At 43.4% G+C, this 24675-nt stretch overlaps 1 protein-coding gene across 11 annotated transcripts in view; it reads right to left on the bottom strand.

Annotated features, from left to right (window-relative positions):
• The window catches only part of BANP (BTG3 associated nuclear protein), a 224704-nt gene that overhangs the window by 172021 nt on the left and 28008 nt on the right, over positions 1-24675 (bottom strand). For all 11 annotated transcript variants that reach the window (XR_014784712.1, XM_084812800.1, XM_084812799.1 and 8 more), the window contains exons 5-6: positions 9441-9563; positions 7180-7355 (exon numbers count right to left, since the gene is read on the bottom strand). Coding sequence is in view for 10 of the 11 variants with exons in the window: in XM_084812800.1 (XP_084668926.1) it covers positions 7180-7355; positions 9441-9563 (299 nt within the window). In the remaining variant the exon portion in view is untranslated. The remainder of the gene's footprint in view (positions 1-7179; positions 7356-9440; positions 9564-24675) is intronic.

Genomic DNA, 24675 nt, shown 5'->3' on the forward strand with positions numbered 1-24675 from the left:
GGGTACAATTTGTTTTTTATTATGATTTCTACCTTCTTATGTGGCAATCCTATACCCACTAACCTGGACATAAGCCCCATTGAACTCAACAGGATTTACTTCTGAGTAAAATGACTGCACTGTTAGACACTTTATTGCTCACCCTGAGACCTCAAAAAGTTTCCTTGATAAGGCAGAATATAATTGAAATAAAATAAATTAAAATAAAAGTAAATGAGTTAATTAAGAAAATGAAGATTACAAATGGAAACGTATGAATTATTTTAAGGTTATTTTAAGGAAGTAAGCAATACCATGTCTAAAGACATCCTGTGGTGAAGTAGTACGGCCCAGAAGTTGATTGGGCTGGACTATAAACTTTTATAAACTGACATCATTTTACAGCTCTCACAGAGGTGAAGCAGATGACATACTTATCTGTAAAATACCATGCTCACACATGTACACGTGCGCGTATATATACACACACACACACACACAAATGATGAGAATTTCAAGTTCACTTGACACACAGCTCCCCCTACAGTACAAAACTGCACTATTAAAATGGACTTTTAAAAAAAGCACTGCTTCATATTGATTGATAAGAAAATTATATATTCTCGTCTCTTATATATTCCAGCACTTGAGTTAATATTATTTATTTATTTATTTATTTATTTATTTATTTATTTATTTCTGTACCACCCAATAGCAGAAGCTCTCTAAGTAGTTGTTGCTGGCTTTTGAGAACAAAAAATAATTAGGAACACTTCAAGGAGAGCAAACATTATCTGCTTCAACGTCGCACTGGCGACCTATCTGAATCTGGAATGGATTCTCTGTTTCAGAGACAAAACTGAAGTGCCCCGTGAGTGCTTTGAAGCAACAGATTGTGCACTTTGTGGTAACTGCCCCTGCATACATTTTATGACTAACTCAGAACTTTCTGCAGACATTTTAGTGTAACATCACTCTTCCACACACCCAGGGGCACACTGCAAACTGCTTTTTACACCTGCCCTAAATTTTAAAAAAGCATCTAGTGACACAGCCTGAGAGACCGCACTAAGCACATGCAACTAGTTGCATATTTCTCTACAGCCATATCTTCAAACTCCTGTCTCAGCTTTGTCCTCACCAAGTGGCTTTGAACAAGTCTCTTTCACCCGCAGTTTCCCTTCTGAATAATGGATCCAGCAGTGCTTCGCTCACAGATGCATTGTGATAAACACAGTAAAGCGCAGTGTGCATTAAAGTATTAAATTGTACACAGTAATTTGAAATGGAGTGGATTCATTTTCCGTGCATTCTCCACAGCTGAGAAAAGCCATCTCTAGTCTTTTAAAGGAAGAAGTGCAAGGGTGGGGCCAGGGTGGTAGCTGGAGGGCAATTCCTGTCCTCTTGATTCTCAAAGATATACTTACATATAGGAATATATGTAAGTATGTATGTATGTATGTATGTATACATATAAGAATATATGTAAATATGTAAGTATATACATATATACTTACATATAGGAAGTGGAAAGAAGGCCAAGTAACAAAGGAAGAGTACAGGCAGGTAGCACAGAATTGCAGGGATGGCGTCAGGAAGGCTAAAGCGGAGAACGAGGTGAGGTTAGCGAGGGATGCTAAAAACAACAAAAAGGCTTTCTTCAGTCTTCTCCCAAAAAAGTCTTCTCCCAAAAGAGGGTCTATGACCCCCCTGGCAAAGGCGAAGTACAGGCTGAAGGGGCAGGATTGCAGCTTGAGATCGACAGGCATATGGTCAAGGAACACCTCATTACTTTGAATGAGTTCAAATCTCCAGGGCCAGATGAACTGCATCCTAGAGTCATAAAGGAACTGGCAGAAGAACTCTCAGAACCGCTGTCTATTCTCTTTGAGAAATCATGGAGGACCGGGGAAGTGCCAGATGACTGGAGGAGGGCTAACGTTGTCCCTATCTTCAAAAAGGGTAAAAAGGAGGAACCTGGGAACTACAGACCAGTCAGTCTGACATCAATCCCTGGGAAAATTCTGGAGCAGATCATAAAGCAATCCATCTGGAAGCACCTTGACAACAATGCCGTGATTACTCGAAGCCAACATGGATTTGTCAAAAACAAGTCCTGCCAGACAAATCTGATCTCATTTTTTGATCAAGTCACCTCCCTTGTAGACCGTGGGAATGCTGTAGACATCATATACCTCGACTTCAGCAAAGCTTTCGACAAAGTGCCCCATGATATCCTGATGAGCAAACTAGCTCGAAGTGGGCTAGATGAAACAACGATCATGTGGATCCACAGTTGGCTACAGAATCGGACCCATTGAGTGCTTATCAATGGGACCTTCTCAAGCTGGGGAGAGGTAACGAGTGGGGTACCGCAGGGCTCAGTCCTGGGCCCAGTGCTCTTCAACATTTTTATTAATGACTTGGAGGAGGAGGTGCAGGGAATGCTGATCAAATTTGCAGATGACACAAAATTGGGAGGGATAGCTAATACTTTGGAAGACAGAAACAAAATTCAAAGTGATCTGGATAGACTGGAGTGCTGGGCAGAAAACAACAGAATGGCATTTAATAGGGACAAATGCCAAGTTCTGCACCTAGGAAAAAGAAACCAAATGCACAGTTACAAGATGGGGGATACGTGGCTCAACCACACTACGAGCGAGAAGGATCTTGGAATTGTCGTCGATCACAAGCTGAATATGAGCCAACAATGTGATGAGGCTGCAAAAAAGGCAAATGCTATTTTGGGCTGCATTCATAGAAGCATCGCTTCCAAATCCCGGGAAGTACTAGTTCCCCTCTACTCAGCACTGGTTAGGCCTCATCTGGAGTACTGTGTCCAGTTCTGGGCACCACACTTTAAGAAGGATGCAGACAAGCTGGAGAGGGTTCAAAGGAGGGCAACAAAGATGATCAGGGGACTGGAAACAAAGCCCTATGAAGAGAGACTGAAAGAACTGGGCATGTTTAGCCTTGAGAAGAGAAGACTGAGGGGAGATATGATAGCACTCTTCAAGTACTTGAAAGGTTGTCACAGAGAAGAAGGCCAGGATCTCTTCTTGCTCATCCCAGAGTGCAGGACACGGAATAATGGGCTCAAGTTACAGGAAGCCAGATTCCGACTGAACATCAGGAAAAACTTCCTGAGTGTCAGAGCAATACGGCAATGGAACCAATTACCTGGGGAGGTGGTGGGCTCTCCCACACTGGAGGCCTTCAAGACGAGGCTGGACAGCCATTTGTCAGGGATGCTCTGACTTGGATTCCTGCATTGAGCAGGGGGTTGGACTCGATGGCCTTGTAGGCCCCTTCCAACCCTACTATTCTATGATTCTATGATTCTAAAGCATCCAAAAATCTCAGCAAGAGATTTACCGGATGGGTCTCCCAAAGGCAGTTTCACCAGCGTTTATATATACAATAATCCTACTAAAAGGCCAAAATCTGTCTGCATGAAAATCTGTGCCAAAGAACTGCGTTGAAAAGGTCAGAATGTGACCACCTCTTTTTACTTCATTAGCAATCGCTTCCCTTAAATTAACAGCTGAGAGAATTACTCAATATTATTGCCTTTCCCAAATTATATTGTGCAGGGGGGGGGGGGCAACTGTTGTCTGCTGTTTAGAAAATTTGACTAAAACATGACAAATATCTTAGTACTCTTAGGTGGGCAGATGGGTAATCCCATTCACATTTGAACTTTTGCAAAGAATGTTTTCAGGATAAGGAGTATGCACACAAGTCTATTAAGTATGATTCATTTCTTAGTTTTAAAAAATGTTCCCATAAACTGGAATGAAGAATTTGAATTTGGCTTCTAAAGTTACACCTTCTTTACAGGGAGGTTGGGGGAGAGACCACAATTCAGAAACATATTTGATGAGAAATGAAAGAGAAGTGACCTCGATGGAAGTACTCCAGTTTCATAGCCTTCAACACACACACACACGTGCATACATACCACCTTCAGCCAAGTAGCAAGCCAGATAAATGATGTTGTAAGGAAGTCCCAATACCCTCTGACGGATAAATCCAGCTTAGCAACCAAGCTGCCAAATTCCGTTCCATTTTCAGCTTCGATAATTAAAAGTGTATCTGAATCAGGATTTATATCCAAAAACGTGCTGCATGATGAAAAAGCTAAAACCATGTGCTACGGTCAGAAGTCTTATCTAGTTCATGGAAAGACAAGAATTTAGAGCACAGGATGCAAATGTATGCATAGGATCTCCTATTCCATGCAAAGTAACAGCAGTGCACATTCAGAGCTGGGGCATCACATTTATTGGACAGGCCAAAATCAGGAAAAGGTTACCAGCAATCAGCTTTCCCATCTTCTGCCTCCTTGTTGTCTAAACAATATGTCTACTGTGTCACTGATCTCATCCAATATCTTGCTGCCTGCTTTCCATTAATATATCCAATCAACAACTGAATCTGACCCATGACTTGGATGCGTCTTTCACCCCAGTTAAATCATCTCCTTCTCGCTCTATTATCCCCATTCTCTCTGGCTTAAGTTATATATCACTGTGTCTCTTAACTTTAGGCACACACATATTGGTCCTAATACTGAGATGATTGCCCATGTCTTAGTTCCTGGTAACCTCCTATTGCAGGGGTTGGAAACCTCTTTCAGCCCAATGGCAGAATACAATTTTGGAGAAGGTCTCCACAGCTGTATTCCAGTGGTGTGCTAGGCCAAAGGCAAAAAGGGTGGAGCTGGATGTAAAAGGAATAGAGCCAAAAATACAAAAAAAAATCAGCATATTATAGCTTAAAGCTCTTACTAAGAATAACTAATTCAGTTTGCCTGTTTGTTCAATTTAAGAGTCACCCTATAGCTGAAGCTCTTGAAGGGAAGTACATAATAAAAGCAAAACAATAAAACCAATGATAAAACCAATACTAAAACACATTAAAAAGTATTATTTTAAACATGGCAACAACATTTCAGCATTTAAAAAAGAGAAATAACCAAGGAGCTAAAAACAGAGAAGATTATTTTAAAATGCAGCATTACACATATTACAAATGAAGCAAGTAGCAGTTAAAATATTTTTAAAGGCCTGGTGCCGAAAAATCAGCAAAGTAGTTGTCAGGTAGACAGCTGCATTAAGTCCCGATAACTGGTTGATTCTTCAGTTCCCTGACATATCCCCTGCCATAAAGGCAGCTCTGACCTAATCTTCAATGGGGTGATAAAATTGTGCCCGGGCTGTACCACTTCAAGCTGCAGTGGGTGCTCCTACATACAAAATAGTCCCTCCATCCAGAAAACTCATCCAAATCTTTTATGTGAAGGGAATGGTTTTTGTATGGAGGAGCGAGAAGTAATCATGTAAGCGAGAAGTGCAGAACCTCAGGCCCAGGGGCTATATCTGGCCCTCTGGGGGTCCCAATCTGGACCTCTGGGATTTCCCTGGTACCACCTCCTTTCTCCCCAAACACCAATAATTTGGTGGTTTTCTGAGGTTTTCCCCCATTCTAAAAGGTTGAACTGCCTCTCCCAAAGCTTAGTTACTGGCAGTGAGAGCTTTTAAGCTGAAAAATGCGGGTACTTTTGATATTTTGGCCCTGCCCACCACTGGAACGCGGCCTCCAAGAGCTTCTCCGAATTGCAGTTTGGCCCTCGGGCCGAAAGATGTTCTGCACCCCTGATGTAAGCCCTTCCCCAACCTGTAGTCTGATGTGATATAGCCCAGGGAGAGATACCTCTGTCCCGCTTGCATGCCACGCTGTGTACTCTGCCACATTTGTCGCTGAATTAATTGTTGCACCTATTTTTTACTTTGAAATATATGTGGACCCAATATACAACACAAAAAAGGAGGATTATTAGAGACACATTCCAAATGGTTACATTCCAGTAATGTTGATTTTCAGAGATTTGAGGAGTGGAACAGAGGTTTTTTGAAACGAAGAAATCGCTGACAAGGCTATCCTATAAACAATACATTTTTGATGGGAATTTCCTGTTTTTAAAATATTGTTTAGAGTTGCCAAAGTAACTGTTTACTTTCAGAAGAGTTCCACATTAGCAGAAGGGCATAATGAGTTACAGGAGGCAGCATGCTGGTACATTATGCTACTTCCTAGAGAAATGAAGTTGTTTTCATATGGCTACATTTCAACTCCAAGGCACAACCGCAGAATTAGGTCACAGTTTTGAAAGCCTTATATATTTTTTCGAAATTGAAATCAAGTGCTCTTGATCTGTTCGACTACCAGGGTCTGTTGAAGAAAAAAATGCCCCAGGAACACAAGTTCTGTTTGAACCAATAAGAAAAAGTAATAAAAGAAAGCTGGACGCTGATATAGTTTAGTATGCTGCATTCCTTATATTGTCTGCTGCTTTACAAACTACAGAACACAGCATCTGAGTGATATTAAACCGTTGTGGGGGGAGCATTTCCTTGGCATCTGGGGAGCCACCCTGTCACTCTATCTTCCTTAGGAGAAAGCAAAACAATACATCACACACACACACACACACACACAGTGCTGATACTTTAAGACATAACCAGATGAATCTTCATTGTACTTTATTACTGTTCAGTTAACTCCAATGCTCTTGGAACAAAACCATGAAGAATCTATTGGCAAAGTATTCATTAGATGCTGATGGCATTTCAAAAGCTGCAAGTGGGGATCAGAGGTGCCTTAAAAATAGGATTACCGACAGACCAGAAGCAAATAAAGCTGACTATACGGTTTCTTTAACAGGAACAAAAGCTGCTTCATGCATACCTCTGCTAAGACAGATAGATTATGGCATCTTACAGGAAGAGTCCCAAGACAATTTTGGCTCCAGCCTATACACCAGGGGTGCGGAACCTAAGGCCTGAAGTCCCAATCCAGCCCTCTGGGGGTCCAGCCCTCCATGGCATCTTCCCCTGGCCCCGCCCCCTTTCCCCCATTGTTTGGTGGGTTTTTTGGTTTTGGTGCAGTTTTCCCCCACTCTAAAAAGGTTGAAATAACTCTCCCAAGGCTTAGTTACTGGCAGTGAGAGCTTTAAACTAAAATATGCTGGCATTTTTTGTTTTTTGGCCCCGACCTTTTTGCTTTTGGCCCTGCCCAGCACTGAAATATGGCCTCCAAGAACTTCTCTGAAATGGAATTTGGCCCTCAGGATGGACGAGGTTCTGCATCGCTAATTTAGACCAGCCGTAATTTGGCCCAAGGCCTTAAACTTACCCTCAGAATTCAGCGTGATAAGCGTAACGTTGTTCCCGATATTCTGGCCTCCTAGCTGGCCGCTGTTGGAAACGGAGTCACTGGCTTCAGAGCCGCTCTCTCCATCTTCATTGTGACTGTCTTCATGTCCCGGGACTTTCACCACAATGGTGTTCTGCCTCCGCCCAGGAACGGCACTGAGGTAAGAACAAAAGGAATTCATACAACTGGGATGCCATTTTACTGATTTCAGCATGGTTCTACACAACACTAAACTGATTGGATGAGTTTGTGTACAGCCCTGGATTTTTGTATATGCAGCAACGATATAAACTATGAATATATTTGATTTATTCGATTTCTATCCCAGCTTCGACTATTGGGCAGTATAGAAATGAAATAAATAAATAAATAAACTTTTGATCCCGAAGGATCCCCAAGGCAGCTTACACAGAACAATAAAATATCTTTGCATTAGGGCAGGCATGCTGAACCTCAGGCCTGCAGGCCCAATCTGGCCTGCCTGGAGTCCCGATCCAGTCCTCTGGGGTTCCCCAGGTGGCCATGCCCCCTCTCCTCTTGCCCCACCCCCTTTCCCCCAACCACCAAAGGTTTCCTGGCTTTTCTGCAGTTTTTTCCCATCCTAAAAGGTTGAAATGTCTCTCCTAAGGCTTAGTTAGTGGCAGTAGGAGCTTAAAGCTAAAGCACGATGGCACGTTTGATATTTTTGGCCCTTCCCTTTCTGCCTTCAGCCCCACCCACCACTGGAAGATGGCCTTCGAGAGCGTCTCCAAAATGCTATTGGGCTCTCAGGATGGAAGAGGTTTAACACCTCTGCATTAGGGGTTACTTCTATCCCCCTCCAACACATAGCATTGTGCAGGGATAGCCTATCATCCTCCTCCCCCGAAACTGCCCAGTTCTCATTAGGTTGCTGTGGCTCTTCCCAGAGGCTTTCATCCTATCACACTCCCCTGCTGCTGGCCCATTGCCTGGCTGGGTGCACCTGGCTTACTTCCCCTGAGGGCTACAGGTCTTTTCGGTGTCCAACGGCAGAAAGGGAGGACCCAGGTGAAGTAGCTGTACCTCAGGGGAACTGGTTGCTCTGTTGCCTGGCTTTTGACTTAAGAACATAAGAGCCATGCTGGATGAGACCAAGGCTCCATCTAGTCCAGCATTCTGTTCACACAGTGGCCAACCAGCTGCCCATGGGAAACCCCCAAGCAGGACATGAGTGCAACAGCACCCTCCCACCCATGTTCCCCAGCTACTGGTGTACATAGCCATACTGCCTCTGATACTGAAGGCAGCATATAACCATCTTACCTCCCTTCCTCTGGGGGATAGACAGAGTCTCAGGAACAGTCTGAAAAGCAGTGTATGTGGGTAATATACCTATGGCACATCACTTGCATACATCAGCTTGCCCAGGACGGCATTTTCTCTGTAACACTACAAACCTAAATCCACCTGTGTTGTGCTCATGGCCCTGAACATCACAGACAAATGGTAAGTAAATGAATATCTAGAAGGAGGCTGGAATAACTCTATGGCACTGAGTTGCCCCAAGTCTCTTCTACCTCATCTTCCTCACAACTGCTCGATCTCTATTTCCTGTTTGCTATAGTGTCTTATTCACAATCAACATCTGGAGGGGACCAGGTTGGGGAAGGCTGACCTACAGGGTGTGCTGTTTGTCTATACTGTTCACAAATCCTTCACAGGCAAGAGTCCATTCCCCAGTTTTCTCCTGCTCCAATAAGACCCTGACCCTGAAATAGACAGATAGATATGAGAGAGAGAGAGAGAGAGAGAGAGGGAGGGAGGGAAATACATGCAAGTTCCGAATGTTCCTTTCCCTCTTCCATATGGTCAAGGTATTCTGTTGACCTAGGATTTCATGCCCTGTCAGTTTTTCCCACTAATGACAGGACCAGGTGGGGGGATCGGTGCAGTTGCCTTGAACTTTTATCTCCTTTTGTACAGAGTCAAGAACTGCTTTCCTGTTGGAAACAACAAACCATTCATGATCCCCCCCATTATCAGCGCCTGGAAGAGTGCCTGCTTGGCATGTAACAGGTCCCAGGTTCAATTCCTAAGCATTTCCAGATAGGGCTGGGAAAGACCCCCGCTTGAAATCTGCTGCCATCAGTGCAGACAATACTAAGCCAGATAGACCAAAGGTCTGACTCAGCATAAGGCAGTTTCCTATGAACACAGACATAAAGTGGGGGAGGGAGGGGGGAGGGAGGGAGGAGATTACACAGTTGCCATTTACTAACTTGCTAAGGATATTTTCCAGTGAATCCGCTGCTCTGCTCAATGGCTCGTCCTGTCCTACCATCTTGGCTACAATCGAGTTCTGACGATCATTGTTGAGTATTACTGTGGTCTGAGGAACAACACTGGAAAGACAATAAACAGAGAGAGAAATAAACAGAATGAAGAGGATGAAAAGCTCTTCAGTCATCCATTAACCCACACAGATGTGTTGTGCGGGGAGGGGGGCTGCCACTCTTTGCTTTCAAGGCGGTTTACTATGTATCAAATGCTAAAGCTCATAATCCATCATATTTTGCTCTGTGTACCATTCCTAGAACTCATAATTCTTTCAAGAAGCTGACTGCTTCAGTGGAATTATGTAATGTCCTCTGACCTCTGGCAGAATTATTCATATTTTTTTATCAACTCAAAGTACACGCAGGAAAAATAAAAGGAGTTTGCTAACCCCGAAATCCAAGCAAGGATGGCTCAAGTTCTTACATGGGTAATTGTTGTTGTCCTTTCAACTCGACAAGGGAGCTCTAATTGTGAGGCTATTTAACGGGTAGAAAAGGGGGGAAAGAAGAGAGACAGAGAGAGATGATGGAGAAAAGCATTTGTAATGTTTAGCTTTTAATACTAGATGAAGGGTGCACCACCTGCTCAGTCAAGTGATCCACATGTGCTCTGTTGCCCACATTGGGTCTGTCCACACAATTATGGCACTGTGCGTGCCAATCGTGTGCTAGGGGGACTTCCATAATTACCTTCGCTGGCACAGCTTGCCATGTCGTGCAAACCTGGTGAGGGTGGCTTGTTGCCATAGTTAACAAGCCACCCAGAACCCATGCAAGCCGCACTGGCGAGGGTAATTATGCAAATCCCCCAGCATGTAACTGGCATGCGCGGTGGGGGAAATAACCTACCGTGGTTTATTTCTCCCTCTGTGATAGTGCAAACAGGCCCAATAATAGGCTTCTCCATTTCTGTCAACAAAGGGTTGGCTCTTATCGTGCATCCCTTTGCAGGCACAGAAGAAGGCCCTCAATTTAAATGGGCCCAAAGGGTCCTCAAACGAAACCAGGCTTATCTGCTCTGCTCCATGTTCCCACCAAAACTTTTCAAATACTCTACAATTCCACTCGTGCCTTTTAAATGACATTTTGAACTTCCTGAGAGGCACTTTATTGCCATTTCTTTGGATGTCTAATTCTTTATCACCCATATCCCTCAATTTCAATAAACTCAGAATGCTTGTTTAAAAAGTGTCACTTACCAAGACTGTAATTTTAATGAACACTCTGAATAATTAATTGCAGCTATAGAGATAAATGCAATAAAATTAAGCTTCCATTTATGGAGACCTCAGGCTTTTTCTCATTCTGTGGTTTCCTTTGAATAGAAAAATCTTTAAAAGGAAAATGGATATAAAATGGGAAAGTCCTCTCTTTTTTTAAAGAACTAATTCATTTTTGTAGACCATTTTAAAGTGTGCCTGATGGCATTTAATTAACTTAAAACAACTTAAAAATGAAAGGAGAAGAAATGCCCCGATATAAGCCATTAGTAATTAATTTAACGAGCGCAAAGGGTTATGGATCCTCTCTGCGCTGCAGAGAACTGGGTTTTGCCCAGCATCAATTGTTCCCCGTCACCACTTTTAGCTGTTCCTTTTCCAAAGTGACACTGAAATAGGCCACACATTCCCTTCCTCAGCTCAGTAAAATTTCTGGCAAAATGAACTTCTAACTGACTGGAGCTACGTGCAGGATGCATTCACGCACAGCTTCATTTGTACAAACCAAGGTGCCAAGATTCAAGCCAGTATGGAAGCTCCATGAACGGATGAACTTCTAAATGTAGCCATTGATACGGCATGTGCTGGATCCATTAACAAAGCTGGGGGAAATTCTTTCAGCTGAAATGGCTCTTCACATACAGTGCTTGAATGTACTATTCAAGGGGAAGCTGCGGAAGAGCAATTGGGATGTGGGGGGCAGGGAGCGTGTATGTGTGGCCACTGGCATGTACAGGTGCCAGTCTGTACTTCTGCAGGTAGATTAGCTAATCTACCTGCAGAAGTAATCCTAAGAGAAGTAGATTAGCACAGGAGATCAAAATTATTTCATCTGATTTTCAGTTACGGGGCTCTCTGATAAGGGGACGCAGTCAGGGCTGGTGTCAAATACAGGCATGGCTAGGCACCTGCTGAGGGCTCACACCCCAGCTAGGGCCACTGATAAGAGACCCTTGGAGCTGCTCCTCGTCTTCAGCACTACAGCCTGCTTGCTCACCCGTCTCTCGCTCCTGCCCAGACAACGGCGGTGGTGAGAAGGAGCAGCAGCAGATGCCAGGGCCGACTGGCTCTCTGCCTGTCCAGCAAGCAAGTGGGAGCCATGTTGAGAAGAAAGGTGAGGAGCACTTGTACCTGGTGACAACAGCCGTGAGAAGGCAGGCTCGCTGAGGGAGGGGGACCGTCGAGGGTGTCCTGCCCAAGGGCCCTTAAAAGCCTGGAGCCAGCACTAGATGTGGTGACGCTTGTTTGACGTATGCCCAAATGGAGGGTCCTGACCCATCAGACCAGTCTCTTAGGAGCAGATTTTGAGGACACCATAGTATGGGATGCTTCCACCTTCTGCTCAGAGATAGAATAACCCGAATAAAGCCCGGGCATAAAACCTTTGGGAAAGCAAGAGAATCATTGGGCTGGCTCAGAAATAATGCTATGTTTTAATATGACAAGCACATGTAGCCATGCACTTTGGACTCACACCCTCTCTCCTCCTTGTGTGCCAGAATTAGAACTTTCCAATCCTAGTTTGTGGTAAACCATTGTTTGCCAGATTTGGACAAGACAAACTATGGTTTGCTACAAGCCAGAATCAGAAGTTTCTAATCACAGCTTGCCAAGGAAGGAAGGAGGGAGAAGATGAGGGGGAAGAAGTACACGAGTTAGGGTTGGAATCGATGGCCTTATAGGCCCCTTCCAACCCTACTATTCTGTGATTCTATTCTATGAGTCTCAGGGTTGTGCCTACTCACTCATAATGCTTAAACCTTGGGTTAGCATTATGTCTCAGTGCGGCCGTAGTCTAATTGCACAAGGCTTGATATTTTTCTTTGAGAAGTCTTGATCTGTGTACCAGTTGGATTGGGCTCACAATTAGGGTAGATAAGTATTTTCTTCTGTTAGTCAAACAAGCCTCAGGCTCCTGTCAAGATTTGCCTTCCTGTACATATCATTGCAATATTTGATGGATACAGAGGATTCAACCCAAGGACGCAATTCAAGTTCACAGCAGGCAACTTTCTAAGCCATAAACACTGCAAAGAAAACGCCCCAAACACATTTAGGTGCAAACAACAAAGTAACTTATTTTCCACATGTCACCAGAAAAATAAACATATATTTGTTAAATAGAATCATGCACACAGTTAAGGTTGTTAAAGAGAATTACTACATATCATGCAGTGCATATTTAGAAAGAACAACCTTAATCAGATAGATCAGGATTTGGCAGGAGTGATGTTCTCTTTTAAATCTGAACAGACCATAAACCAACCATAAATACATACCTGAACAAGCAAAAAATAATCTCTCTTCCACTTCAAAGAAAAAGAAATGAAGGTTCATTCCAAGACAGGGTTGGATCTTTTTTAAAGCATATGCCAATGAAAAAAAGATTCATTCCACCAATCAGCCAGAAAACTTGCTATCTGAACTAACCAGCATCAACTAGTAATACGACATGACACAGTTAGTGGCCATCACTATATCTTTGCTACCACAAGAGGTAATGATGGCCACCAACTTAGATGGCTTTAAAAGGGGATTAGACAAACTCATGGACAAAAAGGTTATCAATAGCTACTAGTCCTGATGACAATATACATTACCTCTGGCTGCTGGGGAACATGAGCAGGAGGGTGCTATTGCACTCATGCCCTACTTGTGAGCTTCCCACAGGCTGATTAGCCACTTGTCTGAACAGAATGCTGGACTACATGAACCCTTGGTCTGATTCTGCACAGCTCTTCTTATGTTCTTATTCAGACAGCATTTAGTACTCTACTCCTCTGATGCATTAAAAATATAGAGACCTCTGTTTATTCTGTGGATGCTAGCCACACACACTTTTAGAATAAGCTATGACTGAATATGGAGAAAATACAAAATTCATAGGTTTATTAAGAAGTAAAATCCAAACAGTTATTTAAGCCATTAATAAAGTTACAGGTTTTGGATTTTTCAAGCACTCATATGCTGGCCTCTGTTTTGAGGGGAGGAAAGAGTGTTTGTACTTCACAAGTAAGTTCCTGCCAGAGGTGACTGTTAAGATGGAAAGTGTATGTGTGTGACTCATATCCATCACCATTAGCTTCTACTTTTTCTTGGCCAGTAACCTGTCACTCATCCAGAAGGTGGCCAATAAAAAGAAGAGGACTTTTGGCATCCTTCAAACTGTATAACTCTCCTCCTCTTCATTGAGATGGCTTTACTAGGTTGAAGGGAGGAGGAGAGGAAAAACCATCAGGAATCAACTGACATTTCACCTTCCTAAGGTAAATGTTCAAAGAAGCTGGGCCAGGTGGATGTTATGGAAAAACAAGTTATGGAAAAACTCATCCGGGAACATTTTGGGCAAGGGCCGACTCTTCTCGCAACCTCAGAGTAATGGACTATTTATAGAAATACTCTGCAGGGTGAAAGAGGCGAGGGAGGGGCAGAGAGATTTCCAGTACCTGGCTTTTAACTGACTCTTTGTTCCTAGTTTGTATACAAAATCCTATACGCAGAACTGTGAATAGATGCCTTTTCTTAAATACAGTTGATAGTACTGTGCATTCTCTAAAAGACAGATTATATGTGCACACTTTAAAGATTAAGCAGTGAGACTGTTTCATCACATGAGATCTTAATGATATAGGGCAGGACACAAATGTTTTAAATAAATAAATAATAAAATGTTCTGTAAGTAGACCTAATTAATGGGTTTGTTTGTCAGTGCATGTACAGTGGCTGATGCATACATTTGTATGCAATACTGGAGAGTGACATTCATTTCAGGTATTTCCACTGGGTTTGTAGAATGCTGCCTTCACCTGAACTGATTTTGATCCAAGACAACGGAAGGAGAAAGGAATGGAGGAGTACCGGATTTTTTAAAAGGAATCAGCTTTGCTGCACTTTGGTCCATGCAGGGCTCCACAAGTGAGTGTTCCACACCAGTAAAAATCACTTCACGGAACATACTTCCAGGGGTGGGGTGGGGGTTGGAATGAATGTCATCTGACTAGCAGGGGCTGCTCAACCAGTAAGAGAGGCTTCCCCGCCCCTGCTCTCCCCCCTTTCTCCTGAAGCCCCAGATGCACCTGCATTTCAGGAGCAAGCCTCATTAAGCACAATGGGAGTTACTTCCGAGTAGACACACATATGCTTGTGCTGGGAAAGGAAGGGGGAACACAGGGATGGGAAACCAGCCCCCTTTCTAACCCAATGCTGGGCAGGATCTCTATAACGAAGGTGTGAAGTAGTTACTTCTTAAGGCAATAAACCAAGCAATGGAGAATTGGAACCTCAAAATCACGCTTTACAGCATTTAGGGAATTTGTGCTTTAAACTATGCCATTTCAACTGAGGGGGATCTCTGTAAATTCTGATGTGGGCATTCAGGGGACAAGCCTCATTGAGCACAATGGAAGTTACTTCTGAGTAGATACTAATTGGTTTGTGCTGGAAAACACAGGGACAGGAAACACCCCTTGACCAGGGTCACAGTGAAAGGCACACCCCTGGGCAGGGCTAGCATACCTGAGGTAAATGTGGGGGTTGGGTCACACAAAAACTATGTGACTGAGAACCCAACTTGAGGAAAAGAATCGGACTTTAAGGAGTCTCAGAAAATCCGGTTTTTCTGTGATAAGCTTGGGGGTGGCTGCTGGATGGCCACAACGTCATGTATCCATTGTTCTTGTTGTCGTTGTTGTTCAGTCGTTCAGTCGTGTCCGACTCTTTGTGACCCCATGGACCATAGCACACCAGGCCTTCCTGTCCTGCGCTCTCTCCCGGAGCATGCTCAAGTCCATATTCATTGCATCACTGCCTTGTTGTGGCGAAGAGGCTTGCGTAACTCAGTGAAGCCATAAGCTATGCCATGCAGGGCCACCCAAGATGGACAGGTCATGGCGGAGAGGTCTGACAAAGTGTGGTCCACTGGAGAAGGAAATGGCAACCCACTCCAGTATTCTTGCCAAGAAAACCCCATGAAATGTATCATGTATCCATAACAACTTCCAAACACAGTCAGCTTGGAGTAAATCGCTCACAGAGAAGCCCCTCTGGCCTATACAGGCAGCAGAATGTGATGGAAGAGAGGAATGTGTATCACTTCAGACAGCAGGTGGGGGAAACCTTTTTATCCCACTTTTCTGACATAGATGAAACATAAACGTACATAAATGAAAAGACATACCCCTCAATACCAGCCACTTGGGAACAACCGTGGGAGCCTAATTAATAGGTTTACTACACTGTTTGTCAGTGGGAGAGGGATATTTGCCCTCCTGTCGTGCTTGTGGGCTTCCCAGAAGCATATAGCCTTTGGCCTGATCCAGCAAGCTTCTTCTTCTGTTCTTATGGCACAGGCCCTGCCCTCAGTGTTCATTTTTGAATGGACACCATTTTTCAATGTTCATATTAATTAATTATTCATATTAATTGGTTAATATGAAAACAAAACAAACGAAGCTCTCTGCAAGTAGGAAATCAGCCACATCAGGGAGCAAGGTTCCAGTCCAACTTTCAACCAGGGCTGAGAACTGGTTCTACTTCTACTTAAGAGGCAGCTCTTTGACACAGGGGTGCATTCAAAAATGTATCCTCTCACCTGCAGTCTGAAGTGACGCAAGCCACTCCACCACCTCAGATTTCTATCACCTCATTCTGCTGCATGTGGAGACCAGGCTTAAGAGAAAAGTTCTTCCCGTGTTAGAATAGCCATAAATATTTTAATGTAGATCACCGCCCTGACCCTGTAATAGGCTAGAGAAAAGCTACAATGCTTTAGACATCCTCAGGGCATGGATTTCAAGAACCGGAGAAAAAAGGGACAAGTATACAAGACCTGCACGTCCAGGAGTTGGGGGAACATTTACCCCTGGGTCCTCCTCAGGGGAGCTCCCCCCTACCCCATGTCACCGCCCCGCTGTCAAAGCTCTTGAAGGCTGCATTCCGGTGGTGCATGGGGCCAAAAATACCAGTATAGTTGAGCTTAAAGCTCGTATTGCCACCAATTAAGCCCGAGGAGATGCATTTAAACCTTTTAGAATGGGGAAAAACTGCAAAAGCTAGGAAACTACCAAACAATCCATGGTCAGGGGAAAGGGTGTGGCCATCTAGGGAAGCCTGGGGGGCCAGATTGGGTCCTGAGAAGGGCCAAATTAGGACCTCAGGCCTGAGGCTCTGCACCTGTTTTAAAAGAAAATCAGTTTTTTTGCCACTGCCGCACTGACAAAGTTTGCTGGCAAATTCAGCCATGTAGCAGCTATCTGGGAGCAGCGGGAGCCACAAAAATGGTGGTGGCGGGGGCGGGCTCCATGTAGGCCATGAGTTGCTGTCCTGGCTGTACCCAAATGGACAGTCCTGTAGGTACAAACACATACTCTGACCTACAATAGACTTTCTACCCAATCCTCTGAAGTCCAATGGTGGAAATTGTAAAACAAATGAAAATACGTGATTAGCCAAAACAAAGGGAGAAAAAAACAAGGTTCAATACTGTGGGGAGCGGGCAAGGCAGGAGACAATCACTGCACTTGAAAAACTTTCACAGAGCTGGATTTCATTAGTGTGGCTCATCTCCATGGTTGCTGCTGACTGGCACACACAACCAAGTTTTTTTTCCCACCTATCCAAATGCAACTCTTTAATTTTACACCTAAAACATTCTCTTTAGGTCCCTAGCATCTGGAGCATCACGACAACAAGCCAGACCTTAGAATGATGGCCTCTGTGATTATTAAGCTCTTTATGGTCAGAAGCCAAAACAGACCAGCCATCCTTTCAATGTGACTCATGGACTTGAAAGATTTATGAAGTTGTGGTCAATTTGCAAAATGAACAGGCAAAAAAAGCAGCATTTATTAAAACAGCAAAAACATTCTAAGCATGTTAAAAAAAACTTTCAGCCCAGCTATGCAGCAAAAACTGTGGCTTTCTCTAAGCTACAGAAGACATTTATGCTGGGGTTTATCCCCTCAGCTCTAGCTCTACAAAGAGCCCCTTTGAATGGGCAGACAAGTACACAGGGATGATTTACTGGCTTCGTCCAGTTTCACCAACCAATATGGAAAACCTGTTTAAACAAAGTCTGTCATGGTTTGTTCTCCTCTGAGGAGGCCATTTAACACAGAGGCATTACCCACTGTAACCATTCATAAAAAACGGACATGTTCAATTGCAAAAGGTTCGTTCATGGAGCAGTTGTCGGGCCAACGCTTCGATGACTCACAGATCCCAAGACTGGGAAAGCAAAGCGAAGCACAGGTTTTACAATACCTGGACACTGCGTTGTTGTTTTTTAAAAAATGGTTTGCTCATACGTTCCCTTTATTAGGGCTTGTTATTTTTAAACATGACCAAAAGGCTGTGATAATGAAATTTACAGCCCTACATGGTCTCTAAAGAACCTTTCGGCCTTGGCTCCTGACTCAGGCTGTGGAGCTGGTACAGAAAAGAAACCTGGACAGCATCACTGTGGAGGCGAGCCAGCATCTGGAGGCAACTGGGTTCTTCTAAAGCAATCAGGAGATGTATTTTATGACTGCAAAGAAGCCTCAGGAGCTGAGGGGCAGGGTGGGAAAGAACAGGGCCTTCATTACCTTGCATTGCTCCTGGTCTCTACTCTGGATGCACATCTGTCCTCCAGAACCATACTGGATACCAGCACCCCTGCCACCCTGTATCCACACACACACTTTGGGTGGCCACTTACGCATCCCCCCAAAAGAGGGAAAACGAGGACACCAAGTTGCATAACATTTGCATATGCTAATCCATACATATAGTTGCAACTTTAGAAATCAAAACTATAATGTAAAGAGAAATACAATCCATCTCACCATAGTGGGCGAGGCTGACCAGGTAACCTGTGTGCCTGCTCAGTCTGCTGTCCAGGTGTTGATGTGCAACTTCAGAGCCCCTGCTCGGCTCTCTCCTCTTACGGTTCTCAACCTTTCAGCCAGACTTGAACTGGGCAGCCCTTCAAATAGAGGACTGTCCTCTGTAAAGTAGGACACTTGGCCACCCAACACAAACTTCCATTTCCACAGTAAAATAGTGGAAATTCTTAGGAGCAGAATTACACAAAACAAGGAAATATTAGCTATAATTGAACATTTATTCTGCATCACTATGCCAAGTGTAGTACACAAAACAGGGCATTATTTACTTAGATTTATAAGCCAGCCCTCTCCCAAGAGCTGTTAAAATATAATTAGAGGAATTCCTTTTCCCCAAAGGGTCACAGACTAATTTACAGGGTAACCAATGAGATGTATTTTATATTATACCCCCTCCCCCATTCAGTCACCCTTAACCCTATTCCTTATTTCCCTCCACTGCTTCATTCTGCGGCCCAGTGGCTTTCATACTGCATCAGGAGCTTATCAGAGGTTCCTCAGGGATAAGATCATTAAGATAATGGCACACCAGCTTCCTCAAAGGAGTTGTCATTGTTCAAGTAGTAATTGCCATTGTTCACTACTACTAGTGTTTCTCTGCAATGTATCATTTTAGGAGCGGTTTCTAACTTACACTCAGGTCACAGACTGATTGGAAGGCCCACATGTCCTGACCAGTGCCACACATGAACTCTGCACATCCTAGAATGAGAGTCCACTGGCTGAGATATATGGGCTCCTCAGCATACAGACAGATGTGGAAAGGGTCCTTCTGACAACCACTGCCTCAACCAAATGCTTCCAACCCACCTCACCCTACGACCCACCCTTATCCCACAAAAAATGCAAGTAACTCCACATCTCCACCTACTACTCTACAACCAGGCCAGCCATCTTCCATGACACACATTCATAATGAGTAGGGAAGGAGGGTACGTGGAGAAAAAACAAAAACAAAGCCTTCTTCAAATATGAATCCACCTTACAATTAATTTGAGACCAAGATTTGAGGAGAGATCAGGAACCCACAACAAGAGAGATGGAAGATGGGCTGAACAACACAATCCCAAACTATTATTTGCTGGGAATGAGGCTAACCCACCCTTGTCATCTTTGAGCTTTGCTTAATTTCTTTAATTTCTCCAAAATGAACTAAGGGAAATCCAGGAAGGACACCCTTACAAGTTTTTTAATGCTAAATTTAACTTTTTAAGTATGCAAGCAGGTATACTATAGACAGGGGCATTCTTTTTCCACCAGACATTCTGAATGGAGGACTAAGCGTCATATTCAGAGTTATCTGGCGTACCTCATTAACAATCACACTTATTTAGCACTTGAACGTTATGTGTATTTCATTTATTTGTTTGTTTGCTTATTTATTTATTTCATTTCTATACCGCCCAATAGCCGAAGCTCTCTTGCAACTCTACACATCCATCATTTTCAGTCACAATATACCTACAGGCGCTCCTCCATCTCAGTTTTAAGGACACCCTGAATGTGACACACCCTGATCTACAGGCACATTACAGGGAAGGTAGCTTTTAAAGCTTGGATTTTCAACCAAATCCTCATGTGCAAAAATGGTACTTGCCAAGTATTTTGAGTGCTCAATGCCACAGGTTCAGCTTTATATATAATGCTTTTCTGCCCCCTTCTGTTTACTATTAACCAAAGCTAGGGAAACATAATGCAGTTCTTTGAATTAGACAGCAATGCTTTTAAACATTTTACTAACATCCCCAGAACTACTATCAGAGACGTCAGTCCCAGAAATGATGATTTCTGAAGTCTCCACTTGTACTTGGTAGAATTTGCCAATCAACCCAGAGTACAATCCGTTGGAAACTTTTGCTGTTACAGACCTCACTGAAATGGGCAAACATTCCTCAGTAACAATGGGACTAACATAACATTTCAAGGACAGCATGCCCCAAATCAGAGACATATATGAGGCTGCTAAATATCTTACAATACAAGTAACAGCAATATATTTTATTTAAATGGCACAGAACGTAAGCCACAGTGGAAGCCAGCAATGTCCCAGTAGCTAAAGTAACAATCTCTTTAAAACACAGACAATTGAGCAAATATTGATTGAATGTACTGCAAAGAGATGAACAGCTATAAATGCATGCATGCACAGTTCAAAACACAACATGTGGCAATATGCTGCATAAGCTGCAAGTAGAGACTCCTCTCTCCTCTCTAGTGGAATAAGCAGGGGTCTGCTCCCTTCTTTGGGACCTCAAAATAGGTATGTGTGCTCAAACTCACATGCACATCCCCCCATTAGGAGCGTAATATGTAAATCAGCCCTTCCTTCCAAAGAAATGCATTTAGGATTAAAGTGTGGCAGTCATAGAACCTGAGGACCAATCCTCCTGCTTTATGAAACCTAGGCCTTTTTTGCCCCATCTTACGATTTCTTATTTCTGAATGTTTAGAATGGAACACAACCTTCCTAAGACAACATCAAAACTCAAATATCCTCTTCTTGTTTTCTGGTGTTGATGGTTTTATATGTCTTCTTTTCTGGTTAGGGTTATCACCTTGTTAATTTTCATTCTTTGAAATCTTTTATAATGTTTTGGGCTTGCCAAGATCTTAAGATTTTACAAGATCTTTTTACGGGTAACCTTCTAGAACATGAAACTCGTTACTGTTCTTTGTCTTAAGAGAAGTGATTAAAAATTCAGGCACACTCACTTTTGCCCCCCCGCAAGCCACACATAAAAACTGGCAAGATCTATTTGATCTTATTATTTATTTAGCAACAGCTTGATGCAGCCGAATTGCTACATGAAGCCTTCAACAATTAAAAACAAATGGCTTATTAGAACCATTTAGCTAATAGCAGCTGGCTTAGGAAACATAAAGTGAATGTAGTTCAGATCTTGGTCAGTTCAAGAAAGTTTGACAAATACAATTCTGCAATATATTTGTATGAATAATTATACTCTGTTCTCAGTCCCATAAGCAGTGTTGGCTTTAAGTGGCTATTCTTAATTCTATAAACTGACCTTGTGAAACTCAAAACCAAATGCTCATATTGGAAGGGGCTATGTTTTTCCAGGGCTTGTAATACGTCGACATCAAATTATGGAATGCTTGGCTCCTTCACCTCTGAGTGTAAGAATGGCAGGATGTGTCATTTCAGAGAGAACCAGCACTGAACAAACTCTGGTACTTGAAAGGGGCAATTCTCCTCTTTTGCTGTTCTAGGCTTAGAATATTAGCTCAAAATCCCCGCATGACCTTAATGACCAGCCTTGGTCAAGTCAGTCTTAGACTCAGAACTCCAGAAGTAAAATGGGGACAATTGTGACTTCCCATCCCATGGTACCAATAGGAACACAGAAAGTATACGGAGTCAAACCATGGTCCATCCAGCTCACTATGGTCTACGCTGACTGGCAGTGGCTCTCCAGGGTTTCAGGCAGGAGTCTTTCCCACACCTACCTGGAGGTGCCAGAGATTCAACTTGGGACCTTTTGCATGCAAAGCATGTGCTCTACCACTAAGCTACAGCCCATAAGAATGACAACTGTAAAGCACTTTGCCATGTGCATGCATTACTTCAGTTAGGGTGCAATCCTATGGGGACAGGCGGCCGCCTCCAAACTCGGAGACGACCGCCTATCCAATGCAGAGCAGGAGAAGCACAGAGGGGAATCGTTCCCTCCACGCTTCTCCGGCCCTGCATTTGCAGCTAGACAGCCAATTTTGAGTATCTAGCCAAGGGAAGGCAGAGCAGGGGAGGAGGCTGCCAGACGACACATAGGATGTGTCGTGCCAGCATTTCCACCTTCCCCACACCAGAACGACCCCGGAATGCCCCATTTTGGCCGCTCTGTGCTCCTCTTCCGAGCGCGGAGCATGGGACCGTTCTGCACTGCCTGTGAGGCAGCGCAGAAGGGGGGAAAGGTCAGTTGTCCAGGAACCGACCTCTGAGTGCGGGCTCCGAGGTCAGTTCCCAGAAAACAAAATATCCTATGGCTGTCTAGCCGCTGACTAGCAGCCATAGGATTGCTCCCTTAAGCTCTTATTCACTCAGAGTCATCCTTTGAAGTCTTTCATCAGCTCTTAGTGATGACAACCACTTTGTTGCAAACTGTTACAAAGCTCCCACTAATTCTGATATTTGGGAAATGGCAGCCTGTTTCTCTTCCTGACTATTGTTTGGAAAACTGTAAGTCATACCTCAGGCACCTGCCCCAGAAAGGCCACCAAGTAACACATTCAGCAGTAGGTTAATTTTGCCCTCTTTGCTTATGTCAGGAGGAAGAATTATTATTGATCAGGATACTTTGAGGCCAACATCTTTTAACACCCACACCCACAAATCACAGCTGTGATGGACTATCAGGAAACAGGATTCTCACCATTGTCTATATTCTATTAATTAAGCTCAGATTTGGGCATATGAACTGTAGCTTGTTGCCCTGGAAAATTAGGACCCTTTCCCCCGCATTCTCTGTACAAGAGGAATCTTGTGAACCAACCCCCCTTTTCATTCTCAAAGAGGTTTCACATAACTTCCACATCACCTGCTTCTCAGATTTTAAAGGATTACATTCTTCTCACGAACCTCATTAATTTGCTGGCACTCTTTTCTCTGTCCCTCTGCAAAAGCTTTGGTCAGAGTTTTCATTCTGTTTTTCACCACGTTTTAGCGGCACCAGGGAGACAGTTGACAAGCTGATTGCCCTCCCCTTCTGGAAGTTCCTCCATTCTCGAATATCAAGAAAGGAGAGACCAAGCAGTACCCTCGCCGCAGGCAACAATCTTCCCATTTTCTTGGTGATCAAGAATTAATGCAGGAACATTTTAACCTCCCAAAGTTTGAAGCCTGCAATCCAAAAACTCTACCAGATCTGTCTGCTCTCTCCTCATCATGAACAATCCTTTCCTTCTACCCTCGGGAACTTCTTTCTCCATCTCTAAATCTTCCCCTTTTCCACCCCAATCTTTGCTCAAGGAACACCTTAAAGACCCCACTGAAACACCATCCAGATGCCTCCTCTTTCCTCACATTTGCCAGAAATCCTCCTCTCTTTCCTGCTTCTTAGACCCTGCTTGTGTCTATCTCCCACTCTGGTTCTGTCCCTCTTCCCTCTTTCCAGACAACTGCATACACACACACACACACACACACACACACAGAGGTCAATTGCACACATACACACACACTTTCACTTTCTATGTATTTTTGCTTTATCTACTAAATTATTAGTTTGTATGACTGATTTTTAATGCCTTAAGTGCCTTTTGTCATATGATTGTATCATTTAACCTTTGAAGTGATATTTCTTCTTCATCATCATGAACAAACAATTGTTTTCAAAGTCTGTGCCCATAGTCTGTGACTCCCTTAACCATTATGGTGCCAGTCTTTCCAGTAGCACTTAGCGTTCAACATTAAAAGATCCCCTACACATGTCAAGGTTGCACATCTGAAGGTGTGCACTTATGTATCAACCAGGATACGTGCCAACAAAACAGACACTCAAAGAATCTTATAAATACTCCAGTTTAGCAAGGATGGGAACAGGCTCCTGTTCTGAATGTTACAGAGAGCTCTCATCTGCACCCTACGGGAAGATATTCAGACGTAAACCAAACTTTTGAGCGCTGAGTACATTATCCAGTGAATTACCACATCTGCTACTCTAAGTGTAGGAAAAGGAGGATTAATGCATACCCTAGAGACTAAGCCATCAAAGTTTTGTGATTAAAACTGACAAACCATTTTCCTTTTTTAAAGCACTTGGCCAAGCCTGTGGGATAGTTTATTACAATCAATGAACATCTTTACGATTCAAATATAAAGAAAAGAAAAAAGGGACATGCAGCAAGCTTTGCTGCTGACAGCCAGCAGATAGCCTGGCTAATGTATTGGTGTTGATGGCAAATGTCTATATGTATAACTTAATTACTTTCCCCTTAGAATTCTAAGCTTTCATTTACTTTATTTATTGAGTCTATATTTTTGTTCATATTTGCACATTACTTTGCTGAGGGCAATAGACACAATGGCTTCTCAACTATGTCTTCTTCCTGTACCCCCAC

The sequence above is a fragment of the Heloderma suspectum genome, chromosome 8, assembly GCF_057233095.1.
Source record: "Heloderma suspectum isolate Gila_16-S chromosome 8, 16-S_ref, whole genome shotgun sequence".
In the NCBI taxonomy this organism is placed as follows: Eukaryota; Metazoa; Chordata; class Lepidosauria; order Squamata; family Helodermatidae; genus Heloderma; species Heloderma suspectum.